Source organism: Mastigoproctus giganteus, chromosome 3 (assembly GCF_048544385.1).
Source record: "Mastigoproctus giganteus isolate SK-2022 chromosome 3, ASM4854438v1, whole genome shotgun sequence".
Classification (NCBI taxonomy): Eukaryota; Metazoa; Arthropoda; class Arachnida; order Uropygi; family Thelyphonidae; genus Mastigoproctus; species Mastigoproctus giganteus.
In genome coordinates this window covers 164,702,498-164,724,866 of record NC_143577.1, presented here as the reverse complement: position 1 = coordinate 164,724,866, position 22,369 = coordinate 164,702,498, and the positions used below count along the sequence as shown (strand labels likewise).

General features: G+C 36.7%; 1 protein-coding gene across 1 annotated transcript in view; it reads right to left on the bottom strand.

The window, feature by feature from the left end:
- Positions 1 to 22,369, bottom strand: part of LOC150088381 (phospholipid-transporting ATPase ABCA3-like) — a 286,503-nt gene that overhangs the window by 25,242 nt on the left and 238,892 nt on the right. The window contains exons 16-17 of the mRNA XM_090369476.1: positions 10,729 to 10,854; positions 4,786 to 5,016 (exon numbers count right to left, since the gene is read on the bottom strand). Coding sequence (XP_090225602.1) covers positions 4,786 to 5,016; positions 10,729 to 10,854 — 357 coding nt within the window. The remainder of the gene's footprint in view (positions 1 to 4,785; positions 5,017 to 10,728; positions 10,855 to 22,369) is intronic.

The following is a 22,369-nucleotide window of genomic DNA, read 5'->3' as shown; positions in this document are numbered from 1 at the left end:
AGCTTTATGTACCATGTTGAAACACTAAGATTGTATCATCCATATAGGCCTAATTTACCTCTCACTTGATCACACGAATGCATCTTGGCTGGTGACTAATCCCAGCACTCTCAACAATTCCATAGCATGCACTAGCACTATATGACTTAACATTAAACTCTGCAGACCTTATAAGGGTTGATATGTCACCTACGAGTGATGGACAAGCTCTTGTCTTATCTTCCACAGCTTACCAGTTGTAGAAATGCAGCATTCTCGGTTTTCCTTTATGTCAGACCCCTTGTGTGCTCTTTTTGTCACAAAGTGGGGTAAACAACCCAATAAGCTCCCATGCAGCTCCATCACAACCTAAACTAGCCTACTCCTTAAGCTGCAGGTTGTTAGGTCTCATCTGACTACTTATGATTGGCCCAGTCTAAAAAGTTTAACTATAGAGGAAGTAACTATGGAACTCTCACAACTGGAGCAAAAAATACATGAAGGGAGTACACGTGAACAGGCAAAGTTTTTACGGCTCCAGCTAATAGAGAAATTTTTGCTTTTTTATTGGCTTAAATTGGCATATTAATTTATTTTTTAGAGTTGCTTTATATTCCTAGTAACAATACTTTAGTTTAATTTGAATTTAGATAGATTTTGTAGGTTATTACTTAGTACCGGTATCAAATCCACGTGTTGGACAAGTTTTGTGGTGCCTCCGTAGCCAGGTGAGAAGGAGCAGCAGTGCGTAGCAGTCCGGTATAATCAAGTAGCACATGCTTCTTGATTATACCGGGGTTCGAACCCATCACCACCAAATGCGGAAAGGTCAGGGAATGACCACTGCATATCCCGAAGCAATATGGCCTTAGTTGCTAATGCTCCTAAAAACCAAAATAACAACTACAAGTTTTGCAGCTCCCGCAAACGCAAAATTTTTAATTATATTTATTGACTTAATTGTTAGATTAAATTATTTTCTATAAGTGGCTTATACACCTAATCAAGCTCCGTGGTTTATTTTGAATTTAGATAGCGCGAATTGGAAAGTAAATAATACTTCATGCCCGTAGATTAACTGTTCGTAACTTGCTGGCATTGTTATATGATACAACGTGTGCACTGAACTAGACAGTGAGTATAGTAGAATCAAGTAATCTTATTAAATTTCATTGTCAATTGAATTGTACTTTTTTAACTAAATAAATATAGCGATCTAGTTTTTACAAAAGTAATATCATAAATGAATACATATAAGTTGACAGGAGATAATATTCGATACCGAAATACATATATATTGGGATATATTTTGTATTGGAATTTTATTGAACTTGAATAGAAATCATGACAGAGCAGCAAAGCAAAAGGCTCCAACTAATGGAAGTTGCTGTGGGTCAGGGGAGAACTGAGGGGGGGGGGGGCGGTTGTCCTCTGAATCACAGTCTATTGAAATGCACTGCTTGGTTGATGTTTGTGGTGCAATCAGGAACGGGACATGATGTAAAGAGTGTGAGGAAATCAGGCACCAACTCATCATTGTTATTGGCTTATATGAGAGCTTGAAGGACAGGGTGGATGCCCTTGAAGGATTTAAATTGAGGGGCCCATCAAGCTCTCAGCTGCCCACAACCCCAAAGGAACACTTGTTGTAGGTGACTATTGTCAGGGAAACGGGGAACATATCGTGCAAAAAGAATAGATGGACCAGGGTATGTCTGCCAGGGGCAAAGGGTGATATTAGCATTAGTAGAGGCATATGATGCAAGAAAGCAAGCTTATGCAGCATCAGCCAAAAAAAAAAAAAAAAAACTTCCACTTCACCCCTCCATTCGTTTGAAATACCTGTCCAGCTGAACCTTAAATTTATTTAGGCTATCAACTTTCACAACAAGAGATGGAAGTCTGTTCCGCCAACTAACAACTCGCTGGCTAAAGGCAAATTACCGCACATATGTCTCTCCTCAATTTGAATTTATGCCCTCTCAGGTGATTATTCTGAGCAAGAGGAAGAATCCCATCAGCATTGAGCATGCTCAAACCATTCAAGGCTTTATACACCTCTATCAGATCACCTCGCTACTCTCCAGACAGTGTAATTTGCAAAACTTAAGCCTTTCTTCGTAAGAGCAACCCTTTGTTCCATTCACTAATCTTGTTGCCCTTCTCTGTACTCGTTACAGCAGCTCTACATCCTTCTTGAAATGAGGCCTCCAGACCTGTATACAGTACTCAAGGTGTGGCCTGACCATTGCCTTATACAAGGGAATAATCACCTCCTTATCCCTGTTAGAAAAATTCCTGTATATCGTTGACAAGACACCATTAGCTACTCTTGCAGCCCATCTGCACTGCTAGGAGAACTTCATATCTGCTTGCACAATTACCCCCAGGTCCTTCTCATTCTCTACCACTGTCAGTGTAGTACCACAGGGTTGATACGTTGCTCTGGGGTTGCTGTTTCCCATATGTAATACTTTACATTTGTCAGTGTTAAACTTAATTTTCCAGATCCTGTTGCAGCAGCATAGCGTCAGTAGTGTCCTTAACAACCCTGCCAACCTTTGTATCATCTGCAAACTTGGATATTAAGCTTGATATACCATCATCAATATTATTTATAAATACAGAAAACAATAATGGACCCAACACTGAACCCTGAGGGACTCCAGGATGAGCAGTGTCCATTGATTACCACTCTCTGTCTTCTCCCCCTCAACCACCCTTTTATCCATAGCAGCAATTTGCCTCCAATGCCACACTGCTCCAATTTGTGCAACAGTATCAAAAGCCTTTCTAAGATACAAGTATATAATATCAAAGTTATTTCCTGCATCATAGTATCCAATCAAAAGCCGACCGGGCTAGCCGAGTGGGTAAAGTACCTATCCGGCAACCCAAAGGTCGCGGGTTCGATTCCCGCCTTGGGCTTGGATCAAAGTACTGCAAAAACCTTGGGAGGTGCAATATGGCCACAGAAGCCGATGCGCCAACAACTACCAAGTCAAATCAAATCAATCCAATCAAATTGGTCAGGCAAGACTTCCCCTTAACAAAACCATGCTGTGTCCGAGCTATAACTGAAGTCTTGTCTAGATGATCCTGCAGTGCTTCTTTAACCAATGCCTCCATTAATTTTCCTGGAACAGAAGTTAAACTCACAGGTCTATAATTACTTGTGTCAGCCTTGGTACCTCCCCCGAGTCCAAGGAAGCTCTCATAATTAAGGCTAATGGTTTGCTTACTTCATTTGCTGCCTCCTTTAATATAACTGGATAGATCCCATCCACCCCACGTCCCTTTCTTGTCTTTATCTTCAACAATTTCTCCTCCACTTTACTCAGTTATTACAAGATTATCTAAGCAGGAGCATCAACAGTTGAACCATTGATATCAAGTGGACCAATCTGATTCATCCCCTTCCTTCTAGAGTTTACATAAGTAAAGAACTCTTTGCTGTTTTTCTTTGCATCCTTTCCCAAAGATTTCTCATAATCTGTCTTTGCCTGCCTAACCTTGGTTGATTGGTGGAACAGACTTCGATCTTTTGTTGCAGAAGTTGACAGCCTAAATAAATTTAAGGCTGAGCTGGATAGGCATTTGGAACGAATGGAGGGGTGAAATGGGAGGTTTTTTTTTTTTTTTTTTTGGTTGATGTTGCATAAGTTTGCTTTCTTGCATCACATGCCTCTGCTAATGCTAATATACCTATATTATGCCAACTGCAGGCAAGTGCATTGTCACACATTGTCTATTGCCCTATGTAAACACTTCTAGCCAACCAGCTGTACAGGGGATGAAATCAAACTGAACAGAAATAATAAATATCTTAATTAATTAAATAAAGTCCAGAAATCAGTTAAAGCAATGAGGAACACATAATAAACTGAATTTAATTTATATGATCTAAATTCTATTCCATGACCAGAAAATTAAATTAAGCAAAAAGGAACAGATACTTCCTGAAAGCATATATTTGTTCTTTTTCCTCTATTTAATTGTAAACAAAATGATAATTCTTGCTTTCTGAATTTATATCATAGAATTTTGTCAAATTTCTTCATCTTACTGTTACAGATCTTGAAAATGGTGCCCAGTAGTTCTGCAATGTTGACTATCTGTATTCATGCTGGTTTGATTTTACTTTAGGGCCTTGCCTAGGTTCAAAAGACTTAATTAATTAGCCAAAAATCGTGCAAGTTAGTGTACTTCATTTATCTATTTAGTAATATTTTTTGCTTACTTTCATACAACATATTAAGTCACTTGAATAATTTTATTTTGAGAGAAAAAAATAAAAACCGATTTATGTCATTAATTAAACAAACATCTTCAAAGTGGTATCCTTATTTATACACACATTAATTTTAAAGTCCAATCATCTAGATTTACTACTGGATATTTTTTTGTTTTCAAATAACATTACAAAATAAATTGTAAGGAAACAGAGCCTTTCCCTGCAGTTTATGATAGGCAGATTCCTGTAACAATTCTCTCAAAAAAGAATTGTCCCACTGGTTATGCTAAAAAAAAAAAAAGAGTAGCTAGTCTTTGAAAATCAATCAAATGAGGGAAGGTTTTCAAGTCATTCTATGCACTTTGGATTAATGCATTTATCCAAAAACAAACATTGGGATTCTGAAAATTAAGTAGCTTTCTTCCCAACAAAAGTGATTATGCTTTAAATAAATTTTTATTATTTCTAATAACAATTGAATACTTTTAAAGTAGCAGATTTTGCTTCAAAAAAATGTTTTTTTTGTTAGGACACAACTAATCATGCTACTAGAAAGGAATGTTTTTACTTACTTTCACAACATCTCACAAGAAAATTGTCATCTGGAAAATGTGGGCAGAACTTCCTCAATTCCTCAGGTGCTATATTGTTGCACAAATTATTTGAGAAAGACATATTAAACAAGTTGCTCAATCCCCAGGTAACAGCAAAATTGGGCAATAAACGTGCAAACCAAATGGGAGTTTGTTGCAAAGGTTGAAATGAGATATAAAAAACTGCTAGCACAATTGACACAGTCATACCTAATCCAATAAAACAAAATATAATATAAAACTTCAAGTTTCACTCTGTAATCAACAGCTATATTTTATTTAATTATTACAAACCTAAAACAGCGCTAAATAAGGTACACAAAAATGCATATGTGAAATTAAGAAAATGGTGGTTCTCATCGCTCTTCTAATTATTTAAGTTTCCAATGTTATATCAAGGCATCTAACCCAGTATAGAAGAAATCGGTGTCAACTGGCTTTAGCCAAGAAATGACAGCATAGTGAAAGAGCTACTGAGATAATACTGCAGCTGTTATGGATCTTGTGTGAAACAAGTATCATTTTCAAATTCTTAGATGCATTCATATTGTAGCTGTTAGTTTAAGGAAGGTAAAAAGGTATTCTCCAAACATGCTGTAGAGAGAGTACTGTGAGAAATTGGGCTGTGTACTGTGAGAATTTGCAGATAAAGAAACCATGAACTATGGTTTACTGGGAGATCATCAATCCCTAATGAGCATACAAAGTATAATCAAAACAGTTTGACAATTGTAGGAAGTTGCAACTTTCACAAAATTTCTGTTTGTGCAAAATATATAGTAATGCATGAATTGTCCATTTATCTGCAGACAATGTTTTACGTGTTTCAAATTAGGAAAAGGTGCAGCAGAAGCCCATGAAATATTAAAAAAAAATTTCAGAGAAGAGGCTGTATGTCATTTTCATTGGTTTGCAAAATTTAAAGAGGGCTGGTTGCCCTTCGACTTAAGAAACCAATGATTCAATCATTTGTAATCAACATTTAAGTATTCATAAGTTGTTAGAGAAATTGATATTTTGGAAGGTGATGCACTTGAAGGCAAGTTCTTGCATAGTAGGATTGTCATCAAAGTGCTGCTGTTGACCCACACTTTGTTCCTTACATCATTACTGGTGGTGATGAATCACGAGTACATGGCTATGTTCAAGAGAAAATAATACTCTTGATCTGGTTATCAGCAGTGATCATTTGTGTATTAAGAATTTGCAGATAAAGGAACCACTAGGTGGCAGTGATCACAGTGTACTGATGTGGGATTTACTTAAAGATTTAATTACCATCAGGGGTAAAGGAAAGGGTTTTTGCTTCTGTAAAGGTGAGTACAGTGGTCTCCGGCAGTTTTTAAATTCTGTACAGTGGAATCAACTGACGATGTTACCAACAGTAAATTCTAAGTGAGAAGCATTCAAGGAATTAATCGTGGATGCTACTAAAAGTTTCATACCTATTAAGAAATATTGTTCAAGGTTTAGGCCTAAATGGTTATCTAATGAGACTCGTAACAGAGAAGAAAAATGGATGGGATGCATATAAATTATCAAGCGACTCAGAAGCCTATGGCAGATATAAGCTAGTCTGTAATCAGGTCACAAAGGCAGGTTACGAGAAATCCTTGGCAAAAGATGCTAAGAAAAACAGCAATGATTTCTTTACTTATATAAACTCTAAAAGGAAGGGAATGAATCTGATGGGTCCACTTGACATCGATGGTTCGACTGTTGATGATCCTGCTCAGATAGCAAACAAACTGAATGAGTATTTTGCATCTACATTCACACATGAGGAATTATTAAGGTTTGAAAATGGAAGAAGGTTATCAAATTGTAGCAGGATACTTAATGATTTTGCAATAACTGAAAGCAAAGTGGAGGAGAAATTGTTGAAGTTAAACATAAGAAAAGCACCTGGGGTGGATGGGATCTATCCAGTTATATTAAAGGAGGCGGCAAAACAACTAAGCAAACTCTTAGCCATAATTATGAGAGCATCCTTGGACTCAGGGGAGGTTCCCACGGACTGGAGATGTGCAAATGTATCCCCAATTCACAAAGGGGGATCAAAGGGTGACACGAGTAATTACAGACCAGTTAGTTTAACTTCTGTTCCTGGTAAAATAATGGAGTCACTGGTTAAAGATGCATTGCAGGATCATCTAGACAAGACTGCAGCACTAATTCAGACACAGCATGGGTTTGTTAAGGGAAAGTAGTGTCTGACAAATTTGATATCATATATTTGGATATCAGGAAAGCTTTTGACACTGTTACGCATGGAAGATTATTGTACAAATTGGAGCAGAATTAGGAAAAGGTATTAAGGGTAAGTTGCTACAATGGATAAAAGGATGGTTAAGTGGGAGAAGACAGAGGGTGGTAATCAATGGGAGCTGCTCTTCGTGGACTAATGTTATCAGTGGAGTCCCACAGGGTTCGGTGTTAGGTCCACTGTTGTTTTGTATATTTATCAATGATATTGATGAAGGTATATCAGGCTTAATTTTGAAGTTTGCAGATGATACAAAAGTTGGCAGGGTTGTTAATGGCAGTATGCTACTGCAACAGGATCTAGATAATTTGGGCAGATGGGCTAAGAAGTGGCAACTGAAGTTTAACCTTGACAAATGCAAAGTACTGCATATGGGTAGAAGTAACCCCAGAGAAACGTACCAACTATGTGGTACTACACTTAAGGTGGTAGAAAATGAAAAAGATCTGGGAGTAATTGTGCAGTCAGATATGAAGTTTTCTGAGCAATTCGGACAGGCTGCCAGGGCAGGTCATGGGGTTTTGTCAATGATATATAGGAATTTTGCTAGCAGGGAGAAGGAGATGATTGTCCCTCTGTATAAGGCAATGGTCAGGCCACGCCTTGAGTACTGCGTACAGGTCTGGAGGCCTCATTTTAGGAAGGATGTGGATTTACTTGAGCGTGTACAGAGAAGGGCAACAAGATTGATGAGGGGAATGAAGGGATCCTCTTACCAAGAGTGGCTTAAGTTCTGCAAATTGCAGTGGCTGGAGACTAGGCACCTGCACGGTGATCTGATTGAGGTGTATAAGGCCTTGAATGGGTTGAGCATGCTGAATTCTGATGGGATCCTTCCACTTGTTCAGATTACAAACCTAAGGGGGCATAAATTCAAATTAAGAAAAGACAGATGTAGAATAGATGTGCGGAAATTTGCCTTTAGCCAGCGGGTGGTTAATTGCTGGAACAAACTTCCATCTGTCGTTATGGAAGTTGATAGGTTGAATAAATTTAAGGAGGAACTGGACAGGCATTTGGAGAGAATGGTGTGATTTTTTTTTTTTTTTTTTTTGGCTGATGCTGCATAAGCTCATACACTTGCTTTCTTGCATCACATGCCACTACTACTTGGAAACAAAGGTACAAAAAAGCAAGACAATCTTGGTCAAATGTGAAGATACCATTTTTTTTTTTACTTCAGTGAACTGGCACTTTGCATTCAAAAATTTCTAGTGAAGAATTGTGGTTTCTTATCTGTTTTTTTTTTTTTTTGCTCACCAGATTTAGTTCCCTGTGATTGCAATTACTGAGGAAATATTCAAATGCAATAAGACAGAACTATTAGCAATTCCAAAAGAAGCCTATCAGGAATGCTTCCAAAAATTGTAGAAAGACTGGAATAAGTGTCAAAAAGACTACTTTGAAGGATATCCATCCAAATATTTGTTCAATTCTTGAACTTTTTTGATCACGCCTCACAGATGGGTTAAATGAATGTGTCTATAGTGCAATATAGTTAGCACAACTTCTTACTGTCTGTTTGTGCATAAGCAAGACACTCACCACTCAGTTTCAGACTTTTTTTCTTATTAGAGTTTCTATTAGTGTGTAGTCAAATATGAAGTTCTCTGAGCAGTGCAGACAGGCTGCTAGGTCAGCTCATGGAATTTAGATATATAAGCTTGCTTTCTAGCACCATTTGCCACTACTAAGTTTCAGTCTGTACATGGTACTCAATGGAAAAATTGAGTTGCATATACTTCATCTATTATATGCAATATATAAAAATTCAATAGACAATAGTACATTGCATTTTTAGATGCTGTCTCCATGTTTGTTCCCTAATTCGTATCCTGGGATCCAATAAAAATTTAAGTTGAATTGTAAAAGCTGTAGTAATTATTTTTTTTAAGAAAGGATGTGCTGCATTAAATCATGGCTGCCACTTTTCAGACTATCTAAGTTGTCTTGAAGAAGCTCTGTGTGGGACCGATTTTGATATCAAACCCATATCCTTTCATCAATGTCATTTAGGAAAATCAAAAAAAAACAGCAGTGGTTCCAAGTACTGATCCTTGTGGAACCCTAATCTGAAGAGTAATTGTTAGTCACCGACTAGGCTAGTCAGGTGGGTAAAGTGCCTGCCTGGCAACCCAAAGGTCGCGGGCTTGGATCAAAGTACTGCAAAAACTTTGGGAGGTGCATTATGGCCACAGAAGCCGATGCGCCAACAACTACCAAAAAAAAAAAAAAAATTGTTAGTCTCTGCCCCCTGCAATCCATTTAAGGATTTTTTCCCTTTGATTCCAACATCTTCCAGCTTCTACCAGTCCCCTCTCATGTGGGATTAAAGTAAAATGCTTTGTTGAAATTATTTCCTCTATCCAGCACTGACTGACTCTGTAAAAATACTAACCACATTTGGTAAACACAATTTAAAAAACCATGCTGTGTTTCATTAAGAATTATATTTCTATCAGAATTATTTAATGGTTCCCCAGATTTTATGGCTGTCTCTATTTTAAACCTTTCAAATGAAAACTTAGTCATGTAGATTATAAAAGCATTTATTTTATTATTATTTTTTATTAAAAAAGCTTTCTAAATATATCTTTCATAATCTACAGAAATTGAAGTCCAGTTTCAACAAGGTCTCATCTATTCTTGAACTCATGCACAGTACTAGGGTGCTACAGGTTTTAATAACCTTTCATGCTTGGGATTACCACATAAAAATAACTGATTTCTTTTTCAAAAGATAAAATTATCAATGTGTTATCAATTTCATTACTTTGAAACAGGCCTGATGTTACTGAAGCAAGTCAATTACATGAAAATAATGTAGCCATGTTACACTAGCTTGAAGTGCATTCTGAAAATGCTTCTATGAATACAAGTTTTGGGTAGGTGTAACTGAATGAATGAGCATGTTACTGTCATGGTGCAATATGTAAAATTGCATTACGAAGATAAAAGCACATTAAAGGAGTAAATACCTAACAAAAAAAAAATTAAAACTTTTGTTAGGGAGTGGTTTTTGGCAATGATCTTGAACCATATCTATTATCATGTTTGATATTGAGTCTGCCATCATGTTCTCTGCTCGACAACAAGTGTTTTTGTGCTGTGAATCAAATATCACAGCATCTGCACAGCATAAATGGCTTTAAATTGATAGCTCTAAAAGGCTATTATGTGGCCTTACTAGTGAAGTCATGCATTACGAAACATGTTGTGATCTATCAATATTATTTTATTTTTAAAGTTACACATGTGTTGTGTTTAATTTATCAGTACTGGTTTGAAAGTCACTGTTAATGCTTATCTTTAGTGTGAAGAAATCAATGTCAGCAGGTTTTTGTATAAATGTTCCTTTTGAAAATTTGCTGCTTGCCTAAGAGTTGATTTATTCACTAGAGAAACTAGACACTACAACAGTAATATTTATATATAAAAAAATAAATAACTTTCATAGTATTATTTTCCCTTAAATTTTTTTTCAGTTTATAATTTCTAAATGTGGACAAGTATATATACTGCATTTCTACAATTAAGAAATGACAAACTGAGTAAATTACATAAGCCATCACCTGTTTAACTAGAACAAAATTCCAGAGTACTTTGATAATCATTCATAAATAAAAACTTTTAATAACTGAGAAAAACAACCAAACCTGTAATTATATTGAAGATAGTGAGCACTATAAATCCTGAAGATGGCAATTTAGGAATAAATGATATCAAGTAACTGAAAGGTATGGAACACCATCCATATAATATTAGCAACAATAACAGGGTGCCTAAAAGATAAATTAATTTATTCAAAATCAATTATTAATATGATATCTTTCTATGGGTGATATAAGATAATTTTAATGAGTACAGACATTATCAAAAAAATACAAGTGTAACGTCAGTACCTACAGATTGCCAGTTTAACTAATCAGGAAATGTAAAATAGAATGCATTGGTGTGTGTGTGTGTGCAGCCATCTACTTTTAAATATAGTTTTTCTACATTTTTTATTAACTATATTATTATTTAGGCAGTATCTCTTCGATTACTGATCAAGATTAGGCTTTTTGCCCCAATTAAGAAATACTGTTCAAGGTTTAGGCCTAAATGGATGTCAGATGAACTAATGAGATAGTAGTAGTAGTTGCATGTGATGCAAGAAAGAAAGTGTATGCAACATCAGCCAAAAAAAAAAAATTTACAAAACAATTCCCTCTAAATGTTTGTCCAGTTCCTCCTTCAATTTATTTAACCTATCAACTTCCACAATGACAGATGGACGTTTCTTCCAGCAATTAACCACCCACTGGCTAAAGGCAATTTCTGCACATCTATTCTACGTAGATGTGCGGAAGTTGATAGATTGAGATGCATGGCAGAGAAGAAAAATGCATTGAATACATATAAATTATCAGGTGACACAGAAGACTATGGTAGATACAAGCTAGTCTGTAATCAAGTCACATACTGGGGCAATATCCCAATTTGTCTGAAATGTATACTCCCCACCACGACTTAAGGAAATGAAAGTAGGGCACTTGCCAAAAGAATAGAAGAGAAGCTGAAAAACTACATGGCAAAGAATAGAATGAATTATATTAGGAATCAGACTGTTGGATAAGAGAGAAACACAAGAAAAAGGCATTCTTATCAAAACTAAAGAACTGAAATGGACTTGGGCACGACACATAGCTTGAAGACATGATGATGATACCCGGACTAAGAAAATAACAGAATGGTACACAAGAGGAGTTAAAAAAAAAAAAAACCTGGAAGACAACAATAGAGAAGGACAGATGAAATTAAAGAGCTCATGGGCACTTTTTAGTTCCTCCTGCTTTGTACATCTCCATTCCCCTGGAATGGAGATGTACAAAGCAGGAGGAACTAAAAAGTTGATGGAGAGACCATCATCCTGCAGCGGATTGAAAATGACTGATGATAATGAATCAAGTCACATAGGAGGTTAGGCAAGGGAAGGCAGATTATGAAAAATCTTTGGCAAAGGATGCAAAGACTTCTCTACTTATGTAAACTCTAGAAGGAAAGGGATGAATCCGATTGGACCACTTAACATAAATGGGTTGACTATTGATGATCATGCTCAGGTAGCTGATAAACTGAATGAGTATTTTGCATCTATATTCACACGAGGAGTCATTCATTGAGGGGAGTGCCAGAAGTTTATCAAACGCTAACAGGGAGCTAAGTGATTTTGTAATAACTGAGATCAAAGTGGAGGAGAAATTGTTGAAGTTAAACATAAGGAAGGCACCTGGGGTGGACAGGATTTATCCAGTTATATTAAAGGAAGTAAGCAAACCCTTAGCCATAATTATGAGAGCTTAGTTGTACTCAGGGGAGGTCCCCATGGACTGGAGGTGTTCAAATATATCACCAATTCACAAAGGGGGTTCAAAAGGTGACACAAGTAACTACAGACCTGTTAGTTTAACTTGTTCCATGGAAAATAATGGAATCACTGCAGGATCATCTAGAGAAGACTGGTGTAATAGTTAAGACACAGCATGGGTTTGTTAAAGGGAGGTCTTGTCTGACCAATGTGATTGGATACTATGATGCGGTCACAAAGGAACTGAATGCCAAAAATAATTTTGATATCATATACTTGGATTTCAGGAAAGCTTTTGATACTGCTGTACAAACTGGAGAGGTATGGCATTAAGGGTAAGTTGCTACAATGCATAAAGGGATGGTTGAGTGGGAGATGACAGAGAGTGGTAATCAATGGACACTGCTCTTCGTGGACAAATGTTATTAGTGGAGTTTCCCGGGGTTCGGTGTTGGGCCCATTGTTGTTTTGTATATTTATCAATGATATTGATGAAGGTATATCAGGTTTAATGTCTAAGTTTTCCAGGGTTGTTAATGACAGTAAAGACAGTATGCTACTCCAACTAGATCTAGATAAATTGGGAAAATGGGCTGAGAAGTGGCAACTGAAGTTTAACATTGACAAATGCATAGCAATAACCGAAGAGAAACGTATCAACTGTGTGGTAATACACTCAGGGAAGTAGAAAGTGAAAAATACCTGGTGGGAGCTTCCAGGGCAGGTCATGGAGTCTTGTCAATGATATATAGGAATTTTGCTAGCAGGAAAAGGGAGGTGATTATTATGTTATACAAGGCAATGGTCAGTCCACACCTAGAGTACTGTGTACAGGTCTAGAGGCCTCATTTTAGGAAAGATGTAGAGTTGCTAGAACGGGAACAAAGGGGTGCTCTTACCAAGAAAGTCTTAAGTTCTGCAAATTGTAGCACCTGTGAGGTGATCTGATTGAGGTGTATAAGGCTTTGAATGGTTTGAGCAAGCTGGAATTCTTCCTCTTGATCAGCTTACACACCTGAGGAGACATAAATTCAAATTGTGGAAAGACAATTGTAGAATAGATGTGCAGAAATTTGCCTTTAGCCAGCAGATGGTTGATAGTTGGATCAAAGTTACATCTGTCATAGTGGAGCTCGATAACTTAAGTTCAACACAGAACTAGAGAAGCATTTCTGGTTATTGGGTTTTTTTTTGGCTGATGCTGTCTTGCCTGGTACACTTTTATCCCCATACCACCCTTCTCCTACGTCCCCACATTCTACCCAACAATTTTTTTTTTTTTTTTTTTTACTTGGTCTCTGTCCAGTAAGCTCAGCGACTTTTGCTGAGACCAGCCAGAGTAGCAATTTTTACTAGGGGTGTAAAAATTACGGGCAAGCAGTCAGAAGAACAACAGAACCCAACACAAAACTACATGAACCACACACATACACACACCTCTGGAATTTACAGAGTACTGTTTTCCTAACAGTAGTACTAAAGGTGCAGTTGTGGGAAACCACCGGTGGCACCACATCCCAAACACTATATATTATCAAAATTTGTTGCTGTGAAGTTGCAGAAGTGATCAAAATCACTTTGTTAATATTCCATTAAAAAATAAATAGAAACAAAATAATACACTTTACTGCTGCTGCCAGTATGTGCATGTGACTATTGGAACACCAAAAAGCCCTACAAACACTCCAGAGAGAATTGTTTGCAGGTGGGCATTAAGTAAAATTTGTTCTGCAGGTTTATTTCCAATGCAATATGAATGATATGGCCCTGGGATGATCCCCTCCTTCACTTTTAAGGAACAATAAAAATTTTAATAATACTGATGTATTTTTTGGGCACCACCCATTTTTCTGTATAGAATAGCAACTCCTCTAATTCAAATTGCTGACAGAGTTAGAAACTTAGAATATGAGCAAAAATACCACCTTACCTACAACAACAGTCAATAAAGACCAAAGAAGATTTATGAAATGAATGAAAAATTTTTTGGTGTGGTTTAGATCTTCTTGATATTTAGGAAAACAGGCAAATCCAACAAACCATCACATAATAATCTGCAAATTTGGTTCTTGGATTGGCAACTTGCCAATCTGAGAACATTTTACATCAGGGAAGTGGTTACCACAATTCAATGACACTGACAATTTTTGGTCATGGAATTGTCTAACTGCTACTCAAACAAGATTAGTGACATATTGAAAATAATAATACAGGTTGACCATCACTAAGCTGGCAGCGCTGGGACCTGTGGGATACCGGATCACCGGTGGTTAGATTAGCACAGAGGTTACCCAACAGCTAACCACCTCATCCTACCTTTAACACGTTGACTGCCAAGCTAGTTTAAGAAAAAAAATTCCCGAGGGGCCAAAAAATATTTAGCAATTCTAAAATAAATATTGTAATGTCAGTGTTGTCATCATTTTTTCACTTAAAATATCAAAAAAAAAGAAGTCTTTTTTTTTTGTGTCACATATGTGGCCTAGTAGGTTACTTTATTTCTTGAGAAGCCGTGTTGGCCACACACGTGTGACGCTATTACGGCATACATAAGAAGGTCGTTTGTGATTAGTTTATTGCATGCACAGTGAGTGCTGCGATAAAATAAACTATCAAACAATGCAATAAGTTTGTCAGTATTGTTAGGGATTTTGTGAAAACAAAATCCCTAACAATACTGACAAAGTTCGTTAGTGTGCTGTATTATCCATCATATTGTGTTTTTCCGTAAGTTTGTACAAGTGTGTTGTAAAAGAAAATTGCTGGAATTTACACCGCTGTCGAGTTTTTTTCAGAAGTTCAACTTTATCTGTTATGAACAATGTATGGTGTTTGTGCTTTACACCACGAGAGGCACTTCCTTTGTGCATTGGGGCTAAATGTGAGCAGGTTATAATAATAAATGCAGAAAAACAAGTGGGAATAGCATGTGAGTGTTTACGAGTTCTCGCGCCAACAGCGGATGCTGCAACTAACACCACCAAAACAGTAGCTGCAGGTTGGTGTGCCGACCTGGGAAATTTGAAATTATGGTCGACCTGCACATAGATTACTGAGTTTCCAGATTTCTTGATTGGCACATCAAGTGTTATAATGAGCTAACAATTCATCAAATACATTGAATACTTTTAACCTGTTGTTTATAAAAAGCATCAACAACAACTTTCATTTGCCCATTATCTATTGTGGAAAAGGTGAAGTGACCTTGTGAAACTTTCACCTAATTTTATTTGTACTACACTGTGAAACATGTACTATAGCTTGCTTTGTTTGTTTGTTTGGTTTTTTTAGGAGCATTAGCAACTAAGGCCATATTGCTCCAGGATATGCGGTGGTCATTCCTTAACCTTTCCGCATCCTCCGTATTTGGTGGTGACGGGCTCGAACCCCGGTCTAATCAAGAAGCGTGTGCTACGCACTGCTGCTCCTTCCCACCTGGCTACGGGGGCGCCTACTATAGCTTGCAGTATAGAAATGAAATATATTCTATGTCTATAATACGATCAATCAAAATCTGAAAAATTGCAAAAGGATTGAGTTCTAAGGTTGCCATATTTAGGAGGGTCAACTATTTTGGTATGATGCAGGTTTTCTGATCAGTAATCAGGCTATGCTACTGCAACAAACTCCAGGTAGATTGGGCTAAGAAGTCGCAATTCAAATTTAATATTGACAAATGCAAGGTACTTCATATGGAGGGCAGTGCAGAGAAAGGCACACGATTAATTAGAGGAACAAAAGGGTACTCTAAGGCAGTGTTTTTCAACCTATTTTGTTTGTGTACCCCCAAAGAACCACGTTCTTATTTTTGTACCCACATATATGTATGCCTACTATATTTTATTTTACTTAAACACAAAACATGCTTAAGTTAAAAATTGGATAAATCATCACTTAGCTTAATAATGGCAATAGTGTAATTACTACAGAATATGTTAAGTAAAAATACGTTTCAATTGTTCCAAAATATTTTTGTTTCTTGTTGATCTCTCGCATACCCCCATTGAATAATGCTGTTCTAAGGCACCAATTCTGCTAAATGAATACTACGCACCTGCAAGGAGATCTCACTGAGGTGTTTAAGGCTTTGAATGGATAGAGTACGCTCAATGTTGATAGAATGCTTTCTCAGTCTACACACATAAGGGGGCATAAATTGAAACTGAGGAACTATTGTTGCAGGTTAAATGTGTACAGTTGAAATAAATTCAAGGAATAACTAGACAAACTGTTAGAAGGGATGGACAGGTGATATTGGCAATGTTGGCTTTTTTTTTTTTTGGATGATGCTGTATAAGCATGCTTTCTTGCACCATTTGCCACTATTAATACTAATATGAAAATTGGTAGGCAATCAGAAATGATATTCTTTGGTAAGTAAAACAGCTATATAATACACAATGTAAAAGGCAAGAATAACAATTATATCATAATAAACACCTAGAAAAAGCCTGCTGATTTTGTTTTCAGGTAGCCATAAAATGAATTTTGTTGCAGCTTTATTTCCAGTCTAATATTAATGTGGCCCAGGATGGTCCCTTCCTTCACTTTTTAATGATTAATAAATAAAGATTAGTTCAATGGAAATGAATGTATAGAATTCAACTCCTCTAATTCAATTGCCGACTGAGTTAAAACACCACCATCATACAACAGTCATTAAAGACCAAAGCAGATTTGTGAAATGAATGAAAAAAAAAATTGGGGTGGTTTAGATCTTTTTGAAGATTAGTTTGACTATTCATGCTCACAGTTGAGTGCAGGTACCTTGCTTCTTAATTTTCATATATTTTTTCATTATGCAGTTATTTAATTTGTTTTCAGGTTGCACTGAGCACTTTTTTAGCAACAAAGTCATTATGCAGGTCAGACATAGTTATTGTACACTGGTATTCAAAGAAAGTGCATCACCACGAAATTCATATTTCTAACCCTTTTTCATGGTGGTATGTTACATTGGCAAGTAGAGGCAAGCTTATACAGCATCAGCCAAAAAAAAAAAAAAAACACTTCCATTTCACTCCTCCATTCGTTTGAAATGCCTGTCCAGCTCAGCCTTAAATTTGTTTAGGCTATTGGCTTCCACAACAAAAGATGAAAGCCTCTTTCACCAATCAACTGGCTAAAGGCAAATTTCCGCACATCTATTCTACAACTATCTTTCCTCAATTTGAAGCTGTGCCCCCTCAGGTTCTTAGTCTGAGCAAGAATACCATCAGCATTCAGCTTGCTCAACCCATTCAAGTCCTTATATACCTCAATCAGATCACCTCCCAGGTGCCTACTCTCCAGGCACTGTAATTTGCAGAACTTAATTCTTTCTTGGTAAGAGCACCCCTTTGTTCCTCTCATCAATCTTGTTGTTCTTCTTTGTACTCCTAGCAACTCTACATCCTTCCTAAAATGAGGCCTCCAGACCTGTACATAGTACTCTAGGTGTGGCCTGGAGCCACATTAATGACTAGCATCGCAAACAGAAATATAAACAAAAGATATTTATTAATAGTTAAGGCAAAGCTAAATAATATTTGACAGGTGCTCTCAAAATATTCCAAAATGAGCATTTGCAAACTTTATACAACAGTTTTGGTAAACACAACAATTATGGCTGAAATGTTATCAGAAGCCCTCAATTTGCTTCAGTTTATAGTTTTTAATGGAAAACAAAATGAAAAGTTCACCAGATGCAAACTAATATTTAGTTGAACTGCCTCTGGCCCTGATGACAGCAGCATACCATCGAGGCAGTGACAAGATAATCAACTGATAGTTCGTGGTTCCAAACACGAATTATGAAGTTCATGAAGGGTCTTTGGTTTCTTTTTGGAAACTGCAGATTCCACACGATGCCAACAGTTCTTTATAGGATTCAGGTCCAGGCTTTTTCCTGGCCAGCTAACAGTTGTAATGGACAATTTTTTCACCTTACTGTCGAACCTCTAATGCAGAAAAGAAGCAGAAGTGCCTACTTCACTTTTCGCCTGATGACAAGGAGCAGAGTCATCCTGAAAGGTGCAGTTACTTGGAAGGTTGAAATGGTCTCTAATGGTTAGTAACAATTTGCCTTCCAATATAGCCAGGTATCCATTGGCATTTATGGAATCTTTTATAATCTGTAGGCGACCTACTCCGCGATACGAAATGCACCCCCATATCATTTGGCTGGTAGGGAATTTCACTGTAGACACCATACAGTCTGGATGGTATTCTTCACCACGTCTACACAAATCTTTGTTTCCCATCAGAGCCAAGCAGGTAGGTTTTCTTCTCATCCGAGAAATAATCAACTTCCACTGCTCGGGGGTCTATTTGACATGCTCCTTACACCAAATTAATCAGACCTTTTTAATTTTTTTTGTGTGAGGAGGGGCTTCTTCTTCTTAGGACGACAGGCTACAAATCCATTTTTGAAGAGGAGACTTCTGCACTTGCTACCACTCCTATATGTTCTTCCCATTCTCTTTTCAGCTCAGACGAAGAAGCTTTACGGTTTTTAAGGCATAAGTGATTCAAAATGCGGTCCTGTTTTGGCTGAACCAGTATTCTTGAGTTTGGAAAGAAATCTACTCACTGTCGACTGATTACAAGACACTCTATAAGCAATATGATGCAAAGAACATCCTTCCTCACATAAAGCAACAATAGCACTCTTTCTTCATGGGGTCAACTGCATGTAATTCACCGCAACTCTTGCAGAGTGTGCTTATATACTGAAAGTAACAGCTGACGCAATATTACATCATCATCTACGCATGTCGATCTTATCTGATGCAATCTGTAAGAAATATTGCCATATATTTATGTTATTCAGACGACAATTAGAATTTTAAGGGGTGATGCACTTTCTTTGAACACCAATGTATTTGAAACTAGGATGTATTCCAAGTTACAAATCAAACATGTATCCATAGCTCCATGTGTGTGTGTTTTCATGACATTTTTTCTTATTCCAGAATACATCCAAGAATTTTTTGCACATTTATGTGATAGACAAATTTCTAATCTTTTAGGTTTGGAAAGGCAAATGTCTCAGTTTTTTAGGAAGTTATGGGCAAACAAAGTTTTCTATGAAATGAACTGATCTCGTATTGTGCAGATACTTCACAAGTTGCCTTGTTATTATAACCACACTTGCATATGACAATGCTGGATAGCTCTTGTAGCAGGAGACTGCTGCTCTAAATTAACTTGAATAATAATCAGTTTGCAGACATTTTTTCTGATACAGAATAATTTTACGTAATCCCTCAACTTAGAGTGAAGTTTTCTCTTTGAACTATAAATTCTTTGAAATTTTAACAGCAATCTACAAAACAGAATGTTAGAAAGATGACAGAAAGCAATACTCTTCATGCATTAAGAATATCCAGGTAAAGGAACCACTAGACAACAGTGATCATAATATATTAACATAGATGAATATCTTTAAATAAATAATATCAAGGATAAAAGGAAAGGATTTTACTTTTCTAAAAGCAACTACAATGCTAAGACAGTTTTCAAATTCCAACATGGGAAGCATTCAGGGAAATAATTATAGAGGCTAGTGTACTATTTATATCAACAAAGAGATACTGTTCAGGGTTTAGATCTAAACTGATGACTAGTGGCAGAGAAGAAAAATGCATAGGATGATTATAAATTAGCAAGAGGGGGGATCCCACAGTAAGTGCAAACTAATCTGCAACCTGTTTGCACAGTACTAAATACCATATGTTTTCATAAAAAAATATTTTGCTTGGTCAAGTTCACAAATGTACAAAAACCTAGGATATAGCATGATTCCCTTTCCTTTAATATGGAATAAAATTGGCTCAAGAATCCTTCTAAACAACACAAGGTGCAGGTGTTTTTTTTTATCATCCCTTCAAGAATAGAATAAAATCTCTGGATAGATTTTTCCAGTGCCTTTTTTGTAAAAAAATAGGTTCCGGTACTCATTCTTTGCTATCAGGAAAAATTGAAAATTAAAAGAATTCTAAAAATTTTTTTCCTGATATTGTTACTTTCGTAGTAATGCTTTTGGAATAAGAACAACAAATTTAGTATGTTAACACAGTTTATTAAGTATAAATTAATTATTTAAGTATATATAAGTAAAATGTGAATAAAATAAATCAGTCGAGTGCTGGGTGCTAAGGATGACACGAATGGTCGTCAGTGTAGTATCTCAAATAGAGAGCTTTATAGTAACTGAAAAAAAGTTTCTAGTACCCCGGCTTGGCCTAAAACTAAGGAAATAACGAAAACATTGTCTATTTGAGTCTTTCCAGTTGTTGTGAATGCCAAGGGTGGGAGAAGCGATTAAAGTCTCGGAGGAGAAGCGACTGGCAGGTGAGGGCAGTGCAAGACTCCGCACAGGCGCCTCTCCACTGGCTCTCTGAGTACCTCCTTGCCAGCGGGACAACTCCAGCTTTGAAAATTGTTAAAAAATACTTCTCGTCGCAAAATTTACAAATGACCTTTACAGAATTATTAACTAACTATTTAGCAACCTTTTTGTCACCAAAAGGAGAGTTACTTAGTACAAAAAAGTGCGCTATCGAAGTGGAATAAAAAAATAGTTTTTTTAATTTTAACACATTTAATTACAAATGATAGTTTTCCCTTGATAAGCATCGAATAACTAATGTGATTTTTAAATTTTTAGCTCCGTTAGCGACGGAAATAGAGAGGGGGACACGAAAATTACTCACATTTTCCTGTCTGTTGCCGCCATTTTTAATTTTAAAATTAAACATGCTCATTGAGCTCTTTCCAATGGTGTAGCTATAGGTTGTCGACAACATTGTTACCCCCCTCCATTTCTCAGACAAATTTTTGTCAACAATGATCAATATGGCGTTATGTTGGCCCACTCGATGTGCAAACCCATGCAAAATTTCTAGTCAATAGGCTGAGTGGTTCCAGAGATACAATGCTGTGACAGATGGATGGACAGGCTGACAACCGAGTGACATTTTAAGGGTCCTTCGTTAGACTATGGCCCCTAAAAATAATCTTATAAAGTTTTTGTAGAATATTCCAAATTTTTATTAAGTTTTCATCCGACACCCTATGCCGACTTCTTTTCTTCCTCTTTGTGTGTGTCGGTTGCTGAATGATGTTTCCGAAGCAGCCATGAATCGACATATTTTGCTGGATTGAAGCGGGTCAGCGGTGGGCATACAATTTTAAGAAACAGTAGTGAAGCTCTGGTTGGGCTGACAATCAGATTCATTTGTGAAAATCCTTGTTCACATTTAATCGATGAAATTCATCTCATACTCAGAGAGTCTATCTTTTCAACTAGGTACCCCCGAAATCCACGAGTTGCATTTAACTGTAACCTAATTGACAATTTTCTAACTTCATTTTCACCAAATGCCAACAATTCATGGTTAGAACATTTAATACCTTCATTGTCCTCGTTTTCCTTCTCTCATTATCGGTACTGTCACTAGTTCTTAAATTTGAAATTTTTTTTTTTTTTTTTTTTTTGAAACTGTCCAAAATGTCAGTGTCATTCAGATATTCAGGTACTGTGACCATGTAAACAGAGATACGGAAAATTTACGGAAAAATGTGAATAACGCACTTCCGTGAAACAACAGATGATTATTTGTTGGAGTAAAAGAAAATCACTTTTCTGATTCACGAAGGTGTCCAACCTACAGCCCGCCTGGAAAGTGAACTAAAACAGCATTTTAAATTTTGTTAATTATCAAAAAAAATCTCAGTAAATGTAATTGTGTATCGCACTTAATAAAATTTTCAATTTTACTTTTACGTGCAACACGATATGGAAAATGTAACAAGAAATCTAACTTTGAATTTTTTTTGAATATGGCCCTGTATGGGAAATGTTTGGACACCACTGCAGTAGAAGGTGGACCAGAGCCCATTGGGAATGAACCTTTATCAGCTCACTGCAGACCAGTGCGACTTCTCCGTATGTGGGACGGGTG